The following is a 17923-nucleotide window of genomic DNA, read 5'->3' as shown; positions in this document are numbered from 1 at the left end:
CTTTGTCCAACAAAAATCGTCATTCAAACTATCGTCTTGTCAACATGATCGGAAATGTGAGGAAACGCGATATGACGCTAAATTAACACTAGAAATGGTTCAAAAGATGGATAAAAATAATATTTTTGAGTATTTTTAATTTTCCAAAGTTGCAAAAGTCACTAGCCTGATCGGGCTAGTACCTAAGGAAATTCAGTAGCCCAAAACGAAATCAACTAGCCCCGGGCTATCGGGCTAGTGCGAATTTCGAACACTTAGTCTTAATTAGATTAACAAACAACACTGACGACTGTTGTTCTCCACATTCCAGAAAATGTATTGAACTTATCAATTATGTAAATACATGTACAGAACCAATGTTTTCTGCGACATGTCCAGTGACAGTCATTTGTTGTGTACAGGAAGCCATTAACTAGTCACATCAATGATCACGTACATGAAACTCATACACAAGTTATTTAAACATCCTAGTACTACCATCAAGACATGAATGTAGAATTGTAGATACATGTATTTACCTTTTTTCTGCAGCAATGGAGCGCAGTGTTAGTTTAGGCTGTGCCTTTGTTGACTGCCATTCTCCACTCTTCAGTAGCGCTTCAAAGTGCAGAGGCAGTCCAATTTCTGACACCACAAGATTGTATGAAAAGAATCATTTCAGTGCTTAAGTAAACAAAAAGCTGTGCAACAAAGTCTTTAGTTTAGCAACATCCAAACTGTCCATTTAAAGTGATATTATTGGCATTGTTCACTGTTGAATTGAGCTGAAAAAAATAAACAGGTCAAAAGAGTTAGTTAAAATGTGGTTACTGACCAATTATCTGCAACTCATCTTGCTACCAGTTGTTTATAAAAAAATTATATTCCATATTTTACATGACTGTCCCAGTCCTCTAAGCAGAGCGGAGCTGTCTGTATAAGAATCGGAGTTAGTGTTCATGTGTCGTATGAATAGATATCATTGCAGGAAATTAAAATGATCTGTAAAACAAAATTGTGTCTTTGTGTCATATGAACGAATCTGCACTAAAACTAAATTTAGATTCACATCGTACATCGAATCATTTCTGTTGTCAGTTGTCAAAACGAAAGTATTGTTGATATTCAAATACATTATTTTTGTCTTTCCGGGATATTGTTTTAGTATATTGATGCTGCATTAACAAATATAAGTGTATATGAAGTGAAAACACCAAAAATAAACGAGCAAATTCGTTGAATTGATATCCCCCGCCATGCTTCTGGACACAAAAGTGTTATATTTGACACTCAAAAAAGCATTATTCCAAGATACAAAGGGCCATAACTCCGTTATTAACAGATGGTGTACAATGATATTTGGCGTGCATCATCCTCTTATCCATAAATATATACTCATTCCAAGTTTCAATGAATTCCGCCAAAGCACTTCCGAGATATGACTCTGGACTGACGGACGAAAAGACGGACAGATGGACGGACAACGCCAAAACAATATCCCTCCGCCTATGGCGGGGGATAACAACTGTTGCGATAGACACCTATATGCATTAGTGTTTTTCCCAGGAGTGCTAAGGGGCATGGCGCATTACTTTCAAAAAGGGCATTAAAGCGCGCAGTTTAGGCAAAAAGGGCAAAAACGTTCCCTGAATACCTGAATTACGGGGAAACATGTAATCGCATCAGAAGCAGTTGTTGAAAAAATAACATATAAACAAGCACATTTAATGGTAATAGATGTATTTAACTTACTATGATTTATATTAATATGTTTACCTTGCAATGTACATTTAAGTTCCATGCTGTTTCAATAAACTGTACAGCAAGACAAACATAATAAAGCAATATATGCATATGAATCTGATTATACACAGATCCACTAACATATAAATGAAACCATGTTTGTCTTATCCCATTTTCAGAAAATAATCTTGACAGATGTTTAAAATAACATTGCGAGTAAATTGATCGCTAATATACAAACACTCGTTTCCGTGACATACATCCACCGAGTAATTACAAATAAATAAATAATGTTGTTGCTATCTAAAACATTTTTATGCATCGTTGATTATCACAGACATTTCATTAATTCCTTCTTAATGTATAATCTCCATCGTTAATTCGATCGTTTACGACCTTATTTGCCATTTTTTCCGAGTCACAATTTAATTCTGTATAGTCCGCCATGTTGATAAAATGTCAAATGATGTACATGTAAGCTACAGGTGCGCATAGCAACATTAAATCGTATACACGATTCGCATTTTGTTAAATTAGTATACGTCTCAGTAATTATTTCAATAATTAGATCTAATTATCTTAAAGCGGGTATATGCGATTTTGTCAAATATTTATGAATTTATATAAACTGTGTAAAAAAACTTATTATATATATATTTCAATATAAATTAAAATAAAAGTTAAGAAGAACATGTGTCGAAAATGCGAAATAAGCCAGATATTTAATTCTGAAATTGAAAACGGCTGTACAGCCGAATTCGCCAGCATGTATACCATACATGTACGATGTGCATCTAAACTTACGAGGGGTGTTCCAGAAGTTTGTGGATTATCGCTAAAACTTTCATTTGGTAACATAAATGGACAAACAAATAGCATGCTAAGAATATTTCGTCCTTTCCAAATCTACTCTCCAAATATAATGGAAATACTTAAAAAATAAATATATATCAGAGATTTAAACATGTGCACAATGCGCACACCGACGCACGTGTAATGTTTCTGTTCAACGTCAATGACGTTATGAAGTTAACAACTGTCAAATCTTTTCCACATAATCACCTCCAACGCGAACGACTTTATGTGTCGGGGAAATCCACTTGTCAAAAGTGTCTCTATACCAGTCAGCGTCAAAAGACGACACGATTCGCTTTGCTGCAATGCAACTGTAAGTTCCTGTTTACTTGCAAAGCGAATACTGCGCAACTGTGATTTAACTTCCGGGAAGACGCGGAAGTCCATAGGGGCCAAATCCGGGCTGTAAGGAGGACTTAGGCGCTGTAACGTGAAATTTGCCGTAAATTCTGTTTATCAACGACATTTAAACCAAATTTAAATTCGCGTTACACTCATACTTATAATAAAATACACGCGTGCGCCGCATGTCGTTACTGAGGTCTCTATGGCAACGCGTTTCAAGCGCACTTTATGGAATTCATGCATTTTTAGCTTATATATAAAGTCCGTGATAATTGGTTTGTATAATATGTAACTTTCATTGACTTTTACCAGCAAACTCATAAGTTATAGCGAAAATCCACGAACTTCTGAAACACCCATTGTAGTTTAACGTTTTATAATACAAAGACGAATGCTTAGGTTATTGTAGGAAAATATGTACGTCACTATTGGCTCGGGGCGCTAATTTGTCTTTGCTGCATTTTATGAAATTCGGCTTTAATGTACATATTTTATCAATATATTACAATTAAACACATATAAAAAAATCGTATATACCGGCTTTAAAGACGAAAACGATAAAGAATAAATTTGTTTGTGATTTTAAATGTAATTATGCGTAAAAATATATGTTTTGATAAAACTGAACAATGCATGCAATGCACAATTGCCACGAGAATAACATTGAGTTTTTCATAAAAAGTCTCCGAAGTAATTATTTTATCGTGGAGGAGTACACATTGCCGACCGAAAAGTGCGCTTGGTATAACATAGCCTCTGGCATTATCGATTGATACTGACACGGGGTTATTCACGCATGACTAATTCACAGCTTTGGAGCAGTCAGTAAGACCTACCTATAAATCGAGCACTGTAATAGATAAAATCTGCTCAATTAATATAGTCGATTAGACGTTGACGTCTCTCGAGTAAATCAAGCACAGTCGGAGCGTCACAGACAATCAAGGACGCTGATTTTGCGGACCAAGTTAGGTCAAAAGGCAATAAAGATGTTATCGATAAGGGCGCGTGGCTAAATTTGCCTTTGAAAAGGGTAGAGTGGCTATCTGTGAGGGCGGCGTGGCTTTTCACCACGCTAATATGGCCTGGGAAAAACACTAAACATAGCATATACTGTTACATGTAGATGCGCATAACTTTACTTTAATGTAACTGATGATCAAGACTGAATCACAAATATGGCCTCTACAGTGGTAACAAAGTAAGTTCTAAGATTGACCTTATGACCCAGTTTTTTGACACACATGACCTCAATCTAATTGAATTCCAATGTGTGCATGATTTGATAAGACATAAATAAACCGGACAATAAACATCCACCAGATATATGATTTATAAAAGTATGTCAATGTGGAACTAGAAATGGCGCGGCAGAGGCCGACGCGTATCCCCACGCCGAATGTTTGACCTAGGTGTGCCCCAGGGTTGGTAATGGGGCCATGCATAGCTGAGATTGACCGTATTGTCATAAGAGAAGTTCATCATCAATTAGAAGTGAATTGGTGTAGAAATGAAGAAGTTATAGTAAAAGGCAATTTTGGGTGGGTGTGACATATGTGGGCAGGGCGCCCCAGGGTTGGTAATTGTGCGATAGTTGAGATTTACCGTATTGTCATAAGAGAAGTTCAGTATCAATTTAAAGTGAATCGGTGTAGAAATGAAGAAATTATAGTAAAAGGCAATTTTGGGCGGGTGTGGTCTATGTGGGCGGGGCCCCAGGGTTGGTAATGGGGCCATGCATAGTTGAGATTGACCGTATTGTCATAAGAGAGGTTCAGTATCAATTTGAAGTGAATCGGTGTAGAAATGAAGAAATTATAGTAAAAGGCAATTTTGGGTGGGTGTGGTCTATGTGGGCGGGGCGCCCCAGGGTTGGTAATGGGGCCATGCATAGTTGAGATTGACTGTATTGTCATAAGAGAAGTTCAATATCAATTTGAAGTGAATCGGTGTAGAAATGAAGAAATTATAGTAAAGGCAATTTTGGGTGGGTGTGGTCTATGTGGGCGGGGCCCCAGGGTTGGTTATGGGGCCATGCATAGTTGAGATTGACCCTTATGTCATAAGAGAAGTTCAGTATCAATTTGAAGTGAATCCGTGTAGAAATGAAAAAATTATAGTAAAGGCAATTTTTTGGTGGGTGTGGCCTATGTGGGCGGGCGCCCCAGGGTTGGGATTGGGGCCATGCATAGTTGAGATTGACCCTAATGTCATTACAAAAGTTCAGTATCAATTTGAAGTGAATCCGTGTAGAAATGAAAAAATTATAGTAAATGGAAATTTTTGGTGGGTGTGGCCTATGTGGGCGGGGCGCCCCAGGGTTGGGAATGGGGCCATGCATGGTTGAGATTGACCGTATTGTCATAAGAGAGGTCCAGTATCAATTTGAAGTGAATCGGTGTAGAAATAAAGAAGTAAATGTAAAATAACCTAAAAAAATGAGTGATAATTTCTGACGCGGCCCCACCCCAACCGCTATAACTTTTGACCCAGGGGTCAGATCAAAATTCCAAATAGTGCAGGGTCGCACATATCCTCATAGCTACCATGTGTGTAAGTTTCAAGGTTTTCAAAAAGCGTGGGGATAAAAACATTGAGCATTTTGAAAGCTCACAGTTTCTTATCTTTCTTTTTTTTATTAGTTGAAACACAAAGTTTCTCATTACTTCATGTATATTAGTTGAAACACTATCATTCTCAAATCAGTTCCTATTTCAGTTGCAACAATAGGTTTACTTTAGCCATTGAACAACTTTTAAGAGTTACACACCTATGTTACAAGTAGAACTGAAGTACCTCTTAAAACTTAAAACTTAAGAATGTATGCATAAGGTACCTTTTCGAATGTCTATCAAAAAAGATTATCAAAAGAGATCCAGAGAAAGAAGAATGTGGAAAAAAAAACATTATATAATACAGTACACTAATAGGTTTGCTTTAACATTTCAACCAGCTTCAGATGATGAATAAATTTGTCTTTATTTGAAATCAGTGAGTTGAAAGTCAGTCCAATAAGCAAACCAAACAAGAGCTGTATTTGTGAAACACAAATCCCACTACTGCGCTTTGAAGCCGCACAGCAGCTATTTCAGAAACAAGGTTATAATTTGAATGTAAAGGTAACAGTGATCTTGACCTTTGACACAATGACCTCAAACCATGTTTGATTGTAGATCTCAATGAGATGCATGCACATTTCATTTTATAAGCAAGGTTAAAGTTTTGGGACAGACACACACATACAATGTCAGACAGACAGACAGACAGGCAAGCCAAAAACAATATACCCTGTAATCATTCGATCTGGGGAGCATAAAAATGTTTACTGTTTAACTTGCCATGAATATGTTACTAAATGTAATATTTAAGAAGACAATTTGTTTGTTTTTAAGGTTGGACACAATTGTTTCCAAACGAAAACTTAAAAACTGAGTTTTACGTAAGCATAGCATCAGTCAAAATACTGTCTTTACTTAACATCATCAACACAGCTCCAGTTATCGCCTCATTCAGACAGTGTTCACAGATTTCTGTAGTCATAGATGTAGCAACCCCAATTTTGTATCAAAAAGAAAATTAAAACAAGAGCTGTCACCATAGGATGACTTATGCCCCCTATAAACGCTTGATAGAAGTTATGAGCTTTTTTCAAAACCTAAACGCAGATTTTGAAACCTAAACGTGGGCCCTAAGTTCAAGCTCAAGGTTACAGTGGTAAAAATTTGTGCCTATATTGCCGTCTTATCTATCCACAAGCCCAGTTTCATCTAGCATAAGTACTTAAATTTCATAGCAGGATCCATTTCTAAACTAAAAGATGAATGGATCTGCAGAAAACCAAGACTTCTTCCGGAGGGAAATGATGAGAAGATATCTTTTTTTTGTGGCAGTAAACGATAAACAATATATAATTTTCAAAATGGCAAAAGGTTTATAAAATGAACCAAGAGAGATTTAATTCCTTGAAAACTCCCGGAATTACAATATAATATTTATACTGCAAACAATAAACAGTGGACAGGTCAATGCTTACCTTGTGGGAATGAAAGAACAGGGTGATAAGATGGGTCCAGAAGCGACACTTTCTCAGTGATAGGCATGCTTTCTGCGTCCAGTTTCTGCATATTATTGTAGCGCCCACCACACATGGGACACGGCATAACTGGGGGGTAGCACTGACAGTTTACACTCGACAGTCGCGCAGCTTTGTGATTAAAGTGATGTAAGCCAGTCGTACGTAACAGTTTCCGCTTTCTATCAAAGCGAACAGGTCGGCACCGCGCAGCAACACAAGAAGCTTCCAATGCAGCACTATTGAGATCGGGAGATGACGTGGAACTATCCCCTGAGAAAGTCACAGAGGCAGAGATGATAGTTTGTGGTCTGTGAGAGGACTCTACATAGCCATTCAATGACTTTGCAGCGTCCTTTCCTAGTCGCGCACTAAGGGAATCCTGCTGAGGGGTGGCAGGTGAAAGACAAGGTCCTAGAGATTGTGATAGCTTAGAGGCTTGCTTGTTCACATTGATCATGAGAGATGCTATGTTTGCAGGTGACATATCAGAATTTCTGATAAACCCCATGTCTCCTGACGGTAAAAACGGCGTCTGGGGCACATCACACAAAGTCACAACACCTTTACTCGAGCGTATTGTTTTGTAAATTTCACTCTGTTGTCGAATCCGGTATTCCAAATCCGACACTTGAGCCTGGAGCCAAGTCCACCGGGCCACAATAGCTGCCCTGTCAACGGCCCATTTCCACTCTGAACGCTTGTACCTAAAAATACACAACACATATAAACCTTGCCTCTTTAAGTCCTATGCAACAAGTTTTCAGGGTCTAGTGCTCAAGTGATTTAAAGTTCTTCTTCTAGTGGGATATTTTAATACTAAATAACAGACTTAAAATCGATGTGGCGTAGTGGCAGTGTTTTTTTTCACCTATAGGGAAATGGTGTCCAAAGGGGAAAAACGCGTCGTTTTTTAGGAAAAGGGGAAAATTACAAATTCACTCTTTTATATGTAATGATATTTATTAGTGCTGCAACAATACGCCAAAAACCGTATTGCAATATATTGTCAGTTAAAAAACCCGTATTGCAATATATCGCAATATATTGCTAACTTGTACCAAAATTATAACTTGCCAATTACCCAATAATCCCATAAATTCCAATTTTAAAGCAAATTCTGGTAAATATTTACTATAAATGTGCTAAAGAATAATAAGAAACACAAACATTTGCAAATTTTCTTAAGTATCAAATACATTTTTGCAATTGTTACTATTTAAAGATGTGATGAAATAACGTCCAACCGGGGCGTTTTCCCCACTGAACACTCGTAATTCAGCTGACGTGATGTTCCCGTTTTTATACAACACAAAATACACCCATACTTTCCATGCGACGTTCTACATGTCTGTATAATTTTCGCGCGCTTTTTATTGAGACAAAGGATAAAGCACTTTGTAATTGACGCTATAATTTTTTATTGTCGCGTTAGCATTCAAATTTGGAAGCGTGTTTCCGAAATTCGGATTACAAATAATGCTCAAATCAGAATCGAACGAAACATTTACAGCTGTGCGCAATTAATTCAACGATAATCTGTTCAAAAGCATCGAATGAATGCTCCCATGTAACAACGCTACTCCGTATAATACACTTTTTAGAATGCTTTTTTTACGTAAAAAATAATTTACACTGCTTTGTTTTGTTTACCTTTTTATCATTATTTCGGATGGCTTTTCTGGACGAAATGTGAATGAATTTTTGTAAAATTTTCGTACCGGTATGATGAAAATCATATCGCAATACAATATGCGGATTGCGTATTGCGATATATACCGATATACCGGTATATTGTTGCAGCCCTAATATTTATTATATGAATACACATGTATACATGAATGCAATATTCACAGCTGAATGTCTCTGTCCTTTTTCTTAAATATATATCAATGATTGTTTCAACATTAGTTTCAGACAGTTCAGCCGTCATGCACAGTCTCAGTTTTCCTAGCCAATTTGAGTCTAATTGGAATTTTTTAATCGATAAAATGGCAAATTTGAGCATTTTTTTATCAATAAAATGGAGCAAATTGGAATGTTTTTACCAACAAATATCGACACAATATAGGTACATCAGGCCTTTTCCTGGCCATTTTGGGAAAAAATGAAATTCATGTGAAAAGTGACCATTGATTTGGGAAAAACTAATTTAACTCTTTATGATAATTCAAAATTTTTTTTTTACTTCTGGAGGGGATTTTTTCTACAAAATAGGGGAAAAATATATACTATTTTTTAGGGGAAAGGGGCCGAATATCGGCCTCGAAATTGCCATAAAAAAACTCTGAGTGGATATGATGTCCGCCTAGCGTTCGGGAGGTCACGGGTTCGATCCCCACTGTGAGAGCGTTCTTTAGATCTCCCCAATAGACAACAAGGAAACTGACTTGAGAGCGTTTCATATAAGCTTAGGCTTCAATGCCCCAGATAATTATTTGGGAAATAGGGTTTTCACCCATCGATTTTAAAAAATAGGGTGATTTCATTTATGAAATAGGGTGAAATGATTAATAAAAATGCATACCAAAATCATTGTTGCTTTACTTTTGTTGAAGCTGTACACTTGTATTAATTCAATAAAACTGTAAACTATCATAATTAACTTTAATAAACATAAGTTTCATAACATCTTTAATCCTTGAAACTGTCCTAAATATAAACTTTAAACTTAAAAAAAATCGATAACATGAATTATTCTGCACTTATTGGCTTATTGACGTCTTTAACCTCTCTTAAACATTTTGATTTCGCATCCTAATAGAAACTGAAAGTACAAACGCTTTACAAATACATGCACACTGAGCGACGAATTATGTCAGATTGAAATCGCATGTATGTCTTCGTCAATTATTTGGTCAGACGCCTTTTTAACTGTGAAGTCTAGTCCGCAAAGCGTTTTAATAATTTTGACTGCTCCGTTATCCGTGCGCTTGCTGAATGAAAGCGTCGCCGTGTTATGATTATAATTCAAAAGTTAAGAGAATATTCCGAAAACGAGCAAAGCATTTTCGATCGAAGCTATTACATCGTACGCATCAGATTTGACGAATTTGCGTGAAAGTCAAAATGGTTGCGTTTTTAATACGCATGATATTGTATTTCTTTGCGTTTTAAAACATTTTAATAGGGTGAAAGACGCAGATAGGCAGCTTATCTGGGGCACTGAGGCTTGTTATGCAATCAAGCTTAAATAAATAGGTTTAAAAAATAAAATGAAAATAACAGACTTGTGTGACCTTACAGTTGGTTCCAGGAGTGAATAACTCATAAATGGAAACTCAATGAAGAAGTGCATCAAAATCAAATAATAGCAGCGATTTTCCTCCTTCTTTATAAAGTACCGGTAAACGGTACTTTCCCAATCGAACGAAAATTCCCAAATTCCCAAAAGGGTACTTTCCCAATCGATCGAAAATTCCCAAATTCCCAATCGGCATCTGGAAAAATCCCAATCAGCGTCCGAATTTTTTCTCAAAACGATAGAAAGTTTCGTAAAAAGACCAACTTTCGGCGAGCGAACAAAGAAAATCGTATAGTTGTGTGTAACCACGCGCTCGATTAATTTCGGATTTTATTATTCAGCGCATTCAATCAATAGAGTTGTTACTGTTTCCGGTTCTTTTGCCAGGCAGCCAGCGTACTGTTTTACGTCGGTTTGTAACCTTATCGTAGTTTGAAATGAGTCATAATAGCAAATATTATGCCAAAAAAACAATCGGAACCATCTATCACAGGACACATTGACAGCAATAATGATGCTGTGCAGGGAGGGATGCAAGCAACTGAGTGATGATCAAACATCAAAGATTGTTGAAATTTTCACAAAAATGAAAGAGAGAGACATTGCTTTAAAAGAGATTAAAACAACTAGTAATTGATTTGGTGTGTTCTTTATAATATTTTGTTATTTATATAAACTTTATAACTTAATGGTCATTAAGGCATGCCTGCAAATGATTATTTAAATGGGTATGTTCAATTAAGTATGAACTGTATGATGTATTCAATAAGACCCAAACTTCACGACGGGATTTTCCCAATTTCAGGATTTCACGACTCTATTTTTCCCAATTTTGAGGTTTTCACGAGTCAATTTTTCCCAATCGGACCGGTACGGGTACTTTTCCCAATTGGACAAGGAAAATCGCTGAATAGGCATTTTTACCCCCCTTGAAAAGCAGTTAATGATTAAAGGTAACAATGGAAATTATGGTGACAGGGACTCCTAGAGTAATAAAATTGTACTGAAGTCAACTTAAAATAGTGAAAAGCACTAGAAGGCTCAGGACTGGGGTATTATACCAGTGTGTACTGGCAGGCATCATGCTGTGCTAAAGATGTAGAGGACCCTTATCAGCTGATTATCAATACACTTGGTGCAAATTGCTATTAGGGACATCTAACACAGCTGAGACAAATCATCACTGATACAGACATTTTATGGTTGAGTCTTAACAATTACACTGATTGAAATACTCCCTGTCCGGCCAGACATTCCTTAAACTAGGCCTTTCAACTTAAAACTTAAAAGCCAAGATTTTTCCACCTCAAATAACTCAAGACTGAACGCCTATTCCAAATTGACAATGCCTTAATAGACCTGCAGCTTTCCCCTACATCAAAACTTATAGCAGCTTGTTAAGAACCCTAATCAGCTATTTTTAGCAATAATTCTTCCCTCATTCAATAGGCTAGGGCATATTGCCACAGAGAAGACAAAAAACCTGAAAGCCTTAAATGCAGTTCCAGGTCTTGATCAGGAGACTAACTTTTTATACTTTTTTCTTGAAATTGAAAATAATTTATTATTCAGTGTTAATATCATAAACAGGAAAACAAATAAACATGGTTTTACACAACTGACAAAGTTCCAGTCCAAAAGTCTAAACCATTTGGTCATTACTTACAGAGGAATGGGGGCCTTCTTGTCAGACATAACCGGGCAGTCTTCCCATTCCTCACAGCTCTCTCCACCAGAGCTGCTTTCAGTCGCTTCCTCATCCACTGCATCGTTCCAGTGCCTAACATTCATTCTTAACTGACCAGACTTCCTTTCTGACTCGGAAGACACAGACTTCTCCATCACAAGTACACCTTTACGATTATTTTTCTTTGCAATGTCATGTAGAGGTTTGGGTTGTGATGCCTGCAATTTGCGTACTAAAGTCACTAGATTTGAAGTGGATAAATTTTTAACGTCATTGCTATTAAAGAAACTATTGCTAACACCTTCGCTCCATGGGCGAATGGCTTTGGTTGCCACAACTTGTAAGTTCTGGTGTTGAAAATGAACAAATGACTTCAGCTGTGATGAAACCTGGTTATCCAGCTGTCGACCTTGCAAACGCCGCAATCGGCGAATGAGAAACTGACTTTTGCGTTCCAACATGTGCTGCTTTCGGCTTGCATCTTTCACTAGATCAGCTGGTGTTGGATCGGTCTGTTCAGTCTCTTGCACTTTTAGATTTGACTCTATGAATATTTTAACACCACTTCCTTTCAATGCTAAGTCATTTCCTCTTTGTTGAGAACTACTTGCAGCGGCAAAAGCTGGTTTTCCACTTCCTGAATCTGTTATCTGACACATGTTTGCACTTTTATGTTGTAAGTTTACCAAAGATGTTTCACCGTTTGATCCAATGTAGTTCTTACCATTTACATGATTTAGTCTCTTGGTAACATTCCTATCTTCACAATTTTTAGCAGCATGTCCGTTTAACGCCTTTTCTTCTATCAAGGAAGTCTGCTTCAGAAACCTTTTTCCAGTTCCGTTCGGTCCATTTTCATTCGAGGGTTGGTTCATCTTTTTCAAAACAAAACTAGGGTAAATTTTATCAGCTTTCTTCTCAAACTGACGCACAATGTCTGGAATACTTTGAAGCCAGTTGTCCTGTAATCCTTTATTAACTTTACCGTTAATGTAAGTCTGCTGTTTAAGCAATGGTGCCAAAACACCATGCGGTGTTTTGGTTTCACTTGTGAAAGACGGCGAACTAGATCTAACTAACGAAATGTCAATTTTCTTAGAGTATTGGTAAAAACCGTTCGTATCAGTGATATTGTGATTATTGTTATTTATAAGACTGTCAGATATTGCTGTTGGAGTGCTACCGGGCAGCTGTATACATGACTGACCTGTTGTTTCTGTAAGAGCGGGAGCCATTGCAAGTTAACAACATAGTCTCAAGGACAATTGGGCTGACATTTACATCATTTCGTCATTCAACCTCTCCTCCAAGACAAACAGTCGGAAAGTATGCTTCTACCAATCAATATCAAAGTTAAAACTATCTCAAAACACTATCCTCTAACAGGTGTTAGTAAACATCTGATGTACAATGTACACAATTGTGACCCAAACAAAAACACGTGACTTTATCGTATCGACTATTGGCTATAAACTTATCAAGACGCTTTCTCGATGCATATCATTTTGCAAGAATGACAAGCGCTGCCTCTTCCGCGGAAAGTCTCATGTTTAACAACAGTCAATAAATCACAAGATGTCATTGAACGCATTAGTCGAATATTTAAACAACCTTGAATAATTCCAACTTTTGCCGCAAACCACGTGACCAGGGCCACGTCCCTGTACGTTTGTTTTCCCGATATTTTGTCAGTTCCTAACGAACATCGTTTCGATGAAAATATGTTTTACACTGTTAGTAAATGCCATTTAGCACGTTTCTTATCGAAGAAAAATATCTCGTTGTTTGATAATCCAACAATGAATGTTACTTCTTACACCGTTCTTGCAAAATTACGTCCAAATGCAATAACATTTTGTCGGCTACACCTTTGTCGTAATGGCGTATGGTGGTTTTCACCGACCTCATAGGCCTAACAGAATGCAAGCAATTTGCAGCGAATACAACTACAATTACATCGATCCCTCTGGTATGCTATTTGCTGATTGGTGAATAGAGGCTGTTGAATCGCACAAACTTACGTATAGATATATTCTAATATCACAACAAAATATTGTAACAGACACATTGCAACTAACCTTTCGATAGCCTGTTTTATTAAATAAAACCATTTTAGATGTCTATAGATTTTCGCATGACTTTAATATCGAGGATTTCTTTGTAAACCCGGAAAGTTACAAAGAAAATGTAAGCAATTATTTGAGCGGTTTAACAGAAGAGCGCGCGTCTAATATTAGCGGTGAAACGATGAGGAAACAGGAAAACGCGATCTCTAAATTAGTCAATAATTCTAGTGGCGTATTTTATGCTGGTTTCGTGATTTAATATGTAAAAGTCTATTGGAATCGTTTATAACTTCATTTATTCAATCTTTAGTTTTACTGTCATTCATAACGAAATGAACCATATAAAACCATATAAAGGGAGACCATTCCACAATAATTATTGCATCACTTACGACAGGTTATCTCTCTTCATGGTATTTTACACATGACTATGAGTCATATCCAAAAATATTTTAAGCGGGAAATTTTAATTTGAAATTCCTCTGGACGCTCATGTGGCCCTTCCCCAAATTTGGAAAATCAGAATTAAAACACACCGTTTAAGAACTTTATTTATGCAAATATCTCAAGTTATTGAAATATATTTGCAAGAATCTTTAGTGTATAATATACAGTTTTCTTGCAGTTCATGCCGATATCGTAAGATTTAAGAATACATCACTGGATACGTCTGACACGGTGCCAAAATTTCACGTTTCCTACAGTATAACTGTATATGAGTGTTACATATACCGAATTTTTGGACAAGAATTAGAGATCTAAATAAATTAATACTGATGTTTTTTCACATTTCATCAAGCCGCATAAAAACTTTTTTTATGCACTCGTTGAAATTCTTCAGCAAAATTATTTTTAAAAGTTCGCCTATTTGAAAATAGCACCACTTACCGGTGTGTTTACTGTCATTAACACCCATTTGAGAACCCCATAAAGTCACGTGATCCTACACCCTGCAAATGGAAAAAAGGATTGAACAAAATGAAATATGTAGATTAAAGTTATTTTTGGTATGCAAACTCATACCCGTAGCCCGGGGGGGGGGTGCGTTGGGTGCGTTCACACCCAATGTTTTTTGACGAGTAAAACAATATTTGAACTATAAGATGCACCCAACTTTATTCAACGCAAAAACGATTTTTTTCCCGGAATCCAGTGAGTCTTCGTATTTAAGCGTTACAATAATGTTGAATTCAATATGCTACCGACAGGAAAAAGAACATTTTAGATTATTATTAACGGAATGTTATGCCAGCTTCCGAAAATGACGGAAATCAAAAGACACCCGTCGACTATTGCCGAAGACTAATGAATCATTGGTTAAAATTTTGCATTATACCACGATTTATAACAATTAACGATTGTACACAGCATTTTCGACAGACTGCGTTGTCTTTTCGTTATATCCCCGTACAACCATTTTCGGATCACTTTAAGGGTTTTCAGACAAATTATATCAGCTATGCAGGATAAATTTGTGTTGTTGTATGGCAAGACAACAAATCATTTCTACAAAGCAATGTAGCGTTTTTGTAGTTTACCAATACCTTATGGCATCTGTTCTGCTCCACATACCGAACTGCCCACAATATTTTAAGTATGTCAAACTTGACACTAGGAAATTTGCCATACTCTGAAACAGTTGTTATAATGAATTTAAAACGTTACCACATATATGATCAGGTGGACGTTAACGTTACATGTTCATTAACTGTGACGGATCTTGAACATACGGGCAAATAGGCTAAGTCCATATTTTTTCTTCAACGTCCTGATATACATTTATAAGGGCTTTGAGACGAAAGGACCAGTAGTTTGTGGCTAAAGGGTGTTTATGAAGCCTTAATTGTTGTACTCTGAAATTCGTTGGGAAAATGATATCTAATTTGTTAAAAAATAATTTCAAAAAATACAAGTAACAAGTTATACCATTTTTATTTCTGTTTAGTATTGATGCATATTAGAGAAGACTCAGTTTTGTTTGTTGTACAAAAAACTATTAGCATGTTTAGAGCAATGCTAGGTCTCGGGTATTATCCATAGTAGCAGACAAACAGCTGTTTTGAAAAAAGTCAAATTTGTCCTTTTACTTTGCTTGATTTAGAAATGGTAGAATTTTGGATTGGTAAAATACACCAATGTTATTAACATTCCTATAAATAATGATATTGTATAGCGTTCTTATTGTTGATTTTATATTCTATCAATATGTTGTTGCATATATAATTACAACTTCTGTCACATTCATATGAATACTTCATTCTGATTGGATAATTTGTTCACGTGACCGGTTTTTCATTTTCCGATGAACCAACTTCGTATGCAAATTTAAACATGAATATTCATGTACTACTTTCTGGTAACAAACAAGTTGCCAAAATGACGTTATGTTTTGTTTTTTTATTGGTCAATAGCGAAATGACGTTATATTTTTTGCGCGAACTTCAACGATATACCCGTTTGACGGAGATGAAACCGAAACTGAAAATAGATTCATACGCTAGATTAAAAAGGACTTTTATGACCCTTACCACGATAGAATTTCAGCTTAAAGATCATTTTGTGTTGTAATTATAAGAATTGAATAGCATTTTTCTGCATTTCATCGGTGTATGAACTGTCGGGGAAAATACACCGACGGCGTTTATGCAAATTAGGCGTAATTTTCCCGACAGTTCATACACCGATGAAATGCAGAAAAATGCTATTCAATTCTTAAGTAAAAAAAGTGTGTACGCGTATACTAGCTTCGGGTATAAAATAATGTATTTCCGTGACTGATAAAAAAAGGTGGTTATTGAAAAACGGCAGTGGTATATTATATTCATGTCGATCAGTCACTAGGCTATAGTCAATGCATGTGAATTTTCATATAAAAATGCTCTATAACTTCAGTCTCTGAATTCAGATAAAAAACCACCAAAATGCAGGATTTTACTTTTCATTTTCAACATTTTCTAGAGGGAGGACGTCCAAACCCCCGATTGCAGGAAGGGGACAACCCTTTCCCCACCTACCGCTTCGCCACTTCGTTGCTCAATAACAATCGTTGAAGGGAAAATTCGCACCCCCTTTTTATGGAATGATTTATATATTGACGCCATCATTTGATGACGTTCAATTGAACCAAAGACCTATAGATAACAATCTTTATCTATATCTATAGGTCTTTGATTGAACGAATGATAATGGCGACTAAATTTCGTTAAGCTCCGGCGTCTCACTGCGATTTGATCCTCTAGCAAACTGGTCCAATACGTTTGCTGAAATTTGACATCTATATGGATCAGAATGTGATCTACCTGTTGGCGTATTAGTCATGTCTGGGAAAATCCAGTTTTTGATAAAATGACGAAAAAGTGGTGTTTTTTATTGCGCAATCGCTTTGAACATGTGACTTGGCCGGAAGTACATGTAGCGTTAATAGCAACCCCAAGACAATTCACCCCCAGGAGACAATTCACGCGCAAGACAATTCAATTTGATTTTAGATAATTATTTTTCGTAACCAAAATATTTCGGACCCATATATTTTTCGTACCCGATTTTTTGTCTTACCCATTTTTTTCGTACCCAAATTTTGTCGTACCCAATTTTTTTCGTAACCATTTTTTTCGTACCCAAATGTGTTTCGTACCCAAATTTGTTCGTCCAAAAAAAATCGTGCCCATTTTTTCGTACCCAAATTTTTTCGTACCCATTTTTTTCGTATTCACATTTTTTTCGTACCCAAATTTTTTCGTAACCAATTTTTTTTCGTACCCATTTTATTCGTACCATAATGTTTTTCATACCCACATTTTTTGTACCCAATTTTTTGTTCGTACCCGTGTTTTTCGTACCCATTTTTTTTCGTACCCAATATTTTTTTCGTACCCAAATTTTTTTCGTACCCACATTTTTTTGTACCCAAATATTTTTCGTACCCATTTTTT

The 17923-nt window shown here is 36.4% G+C and overlaps 1 protein-coding gene across 1 annotated transcript in view; it reads right to left on the bottom strand.

The window, feature by feature from the left end:
- LOC127859941 (KAT8 regulatory NSL complex subunit 1-like) overlaps positions 1-13837 on the bottom strand; it is a 29968-nt gene extending 16131 nt beyond the window's left edge. Inside the window, exons 1-3 of the mRNA XM_052397577.1 lie at positions 11905-13837; positions 6956-7701; positions 519-624 (exon numbers count right to left, since the gene is read on the bottom strand). Of these exons, the coding sequence (XP_052253537.1) occupies positions 519-624; positions 6956-7701; positions 11905-13160 (2108 nt within the window). The 5' untranslated portion in view covers positions 13161-13837. The remainder of the gene's footprint in view (positions 1-518; positions 625-6955; positions 7702-11904) is intronic.
- Between the last annotated feature and the right edge of the window lie 4086 nt (positions 13838-17923).

This window comes from Dreissena polymorpha, chromosome 15, assembly GCF_020536995.1.
Source record: "Dreissena polymorpha isolate Duluth1 chromosome 15, UMN_Dpol_1.0, whole genome shotgun sequence".
Lineage (NCBI taxonomy): Eukaryota > Metazoa > Mollusca > Bivalvia > Myida > Dreissenidae > Dreissena > Dreissena polymorpha.
The sequence above is the reverse complement of the archived record's forward strand: the minus strand, read 5'-3'. Positions and strand labels throughout refer to the sequence as shown.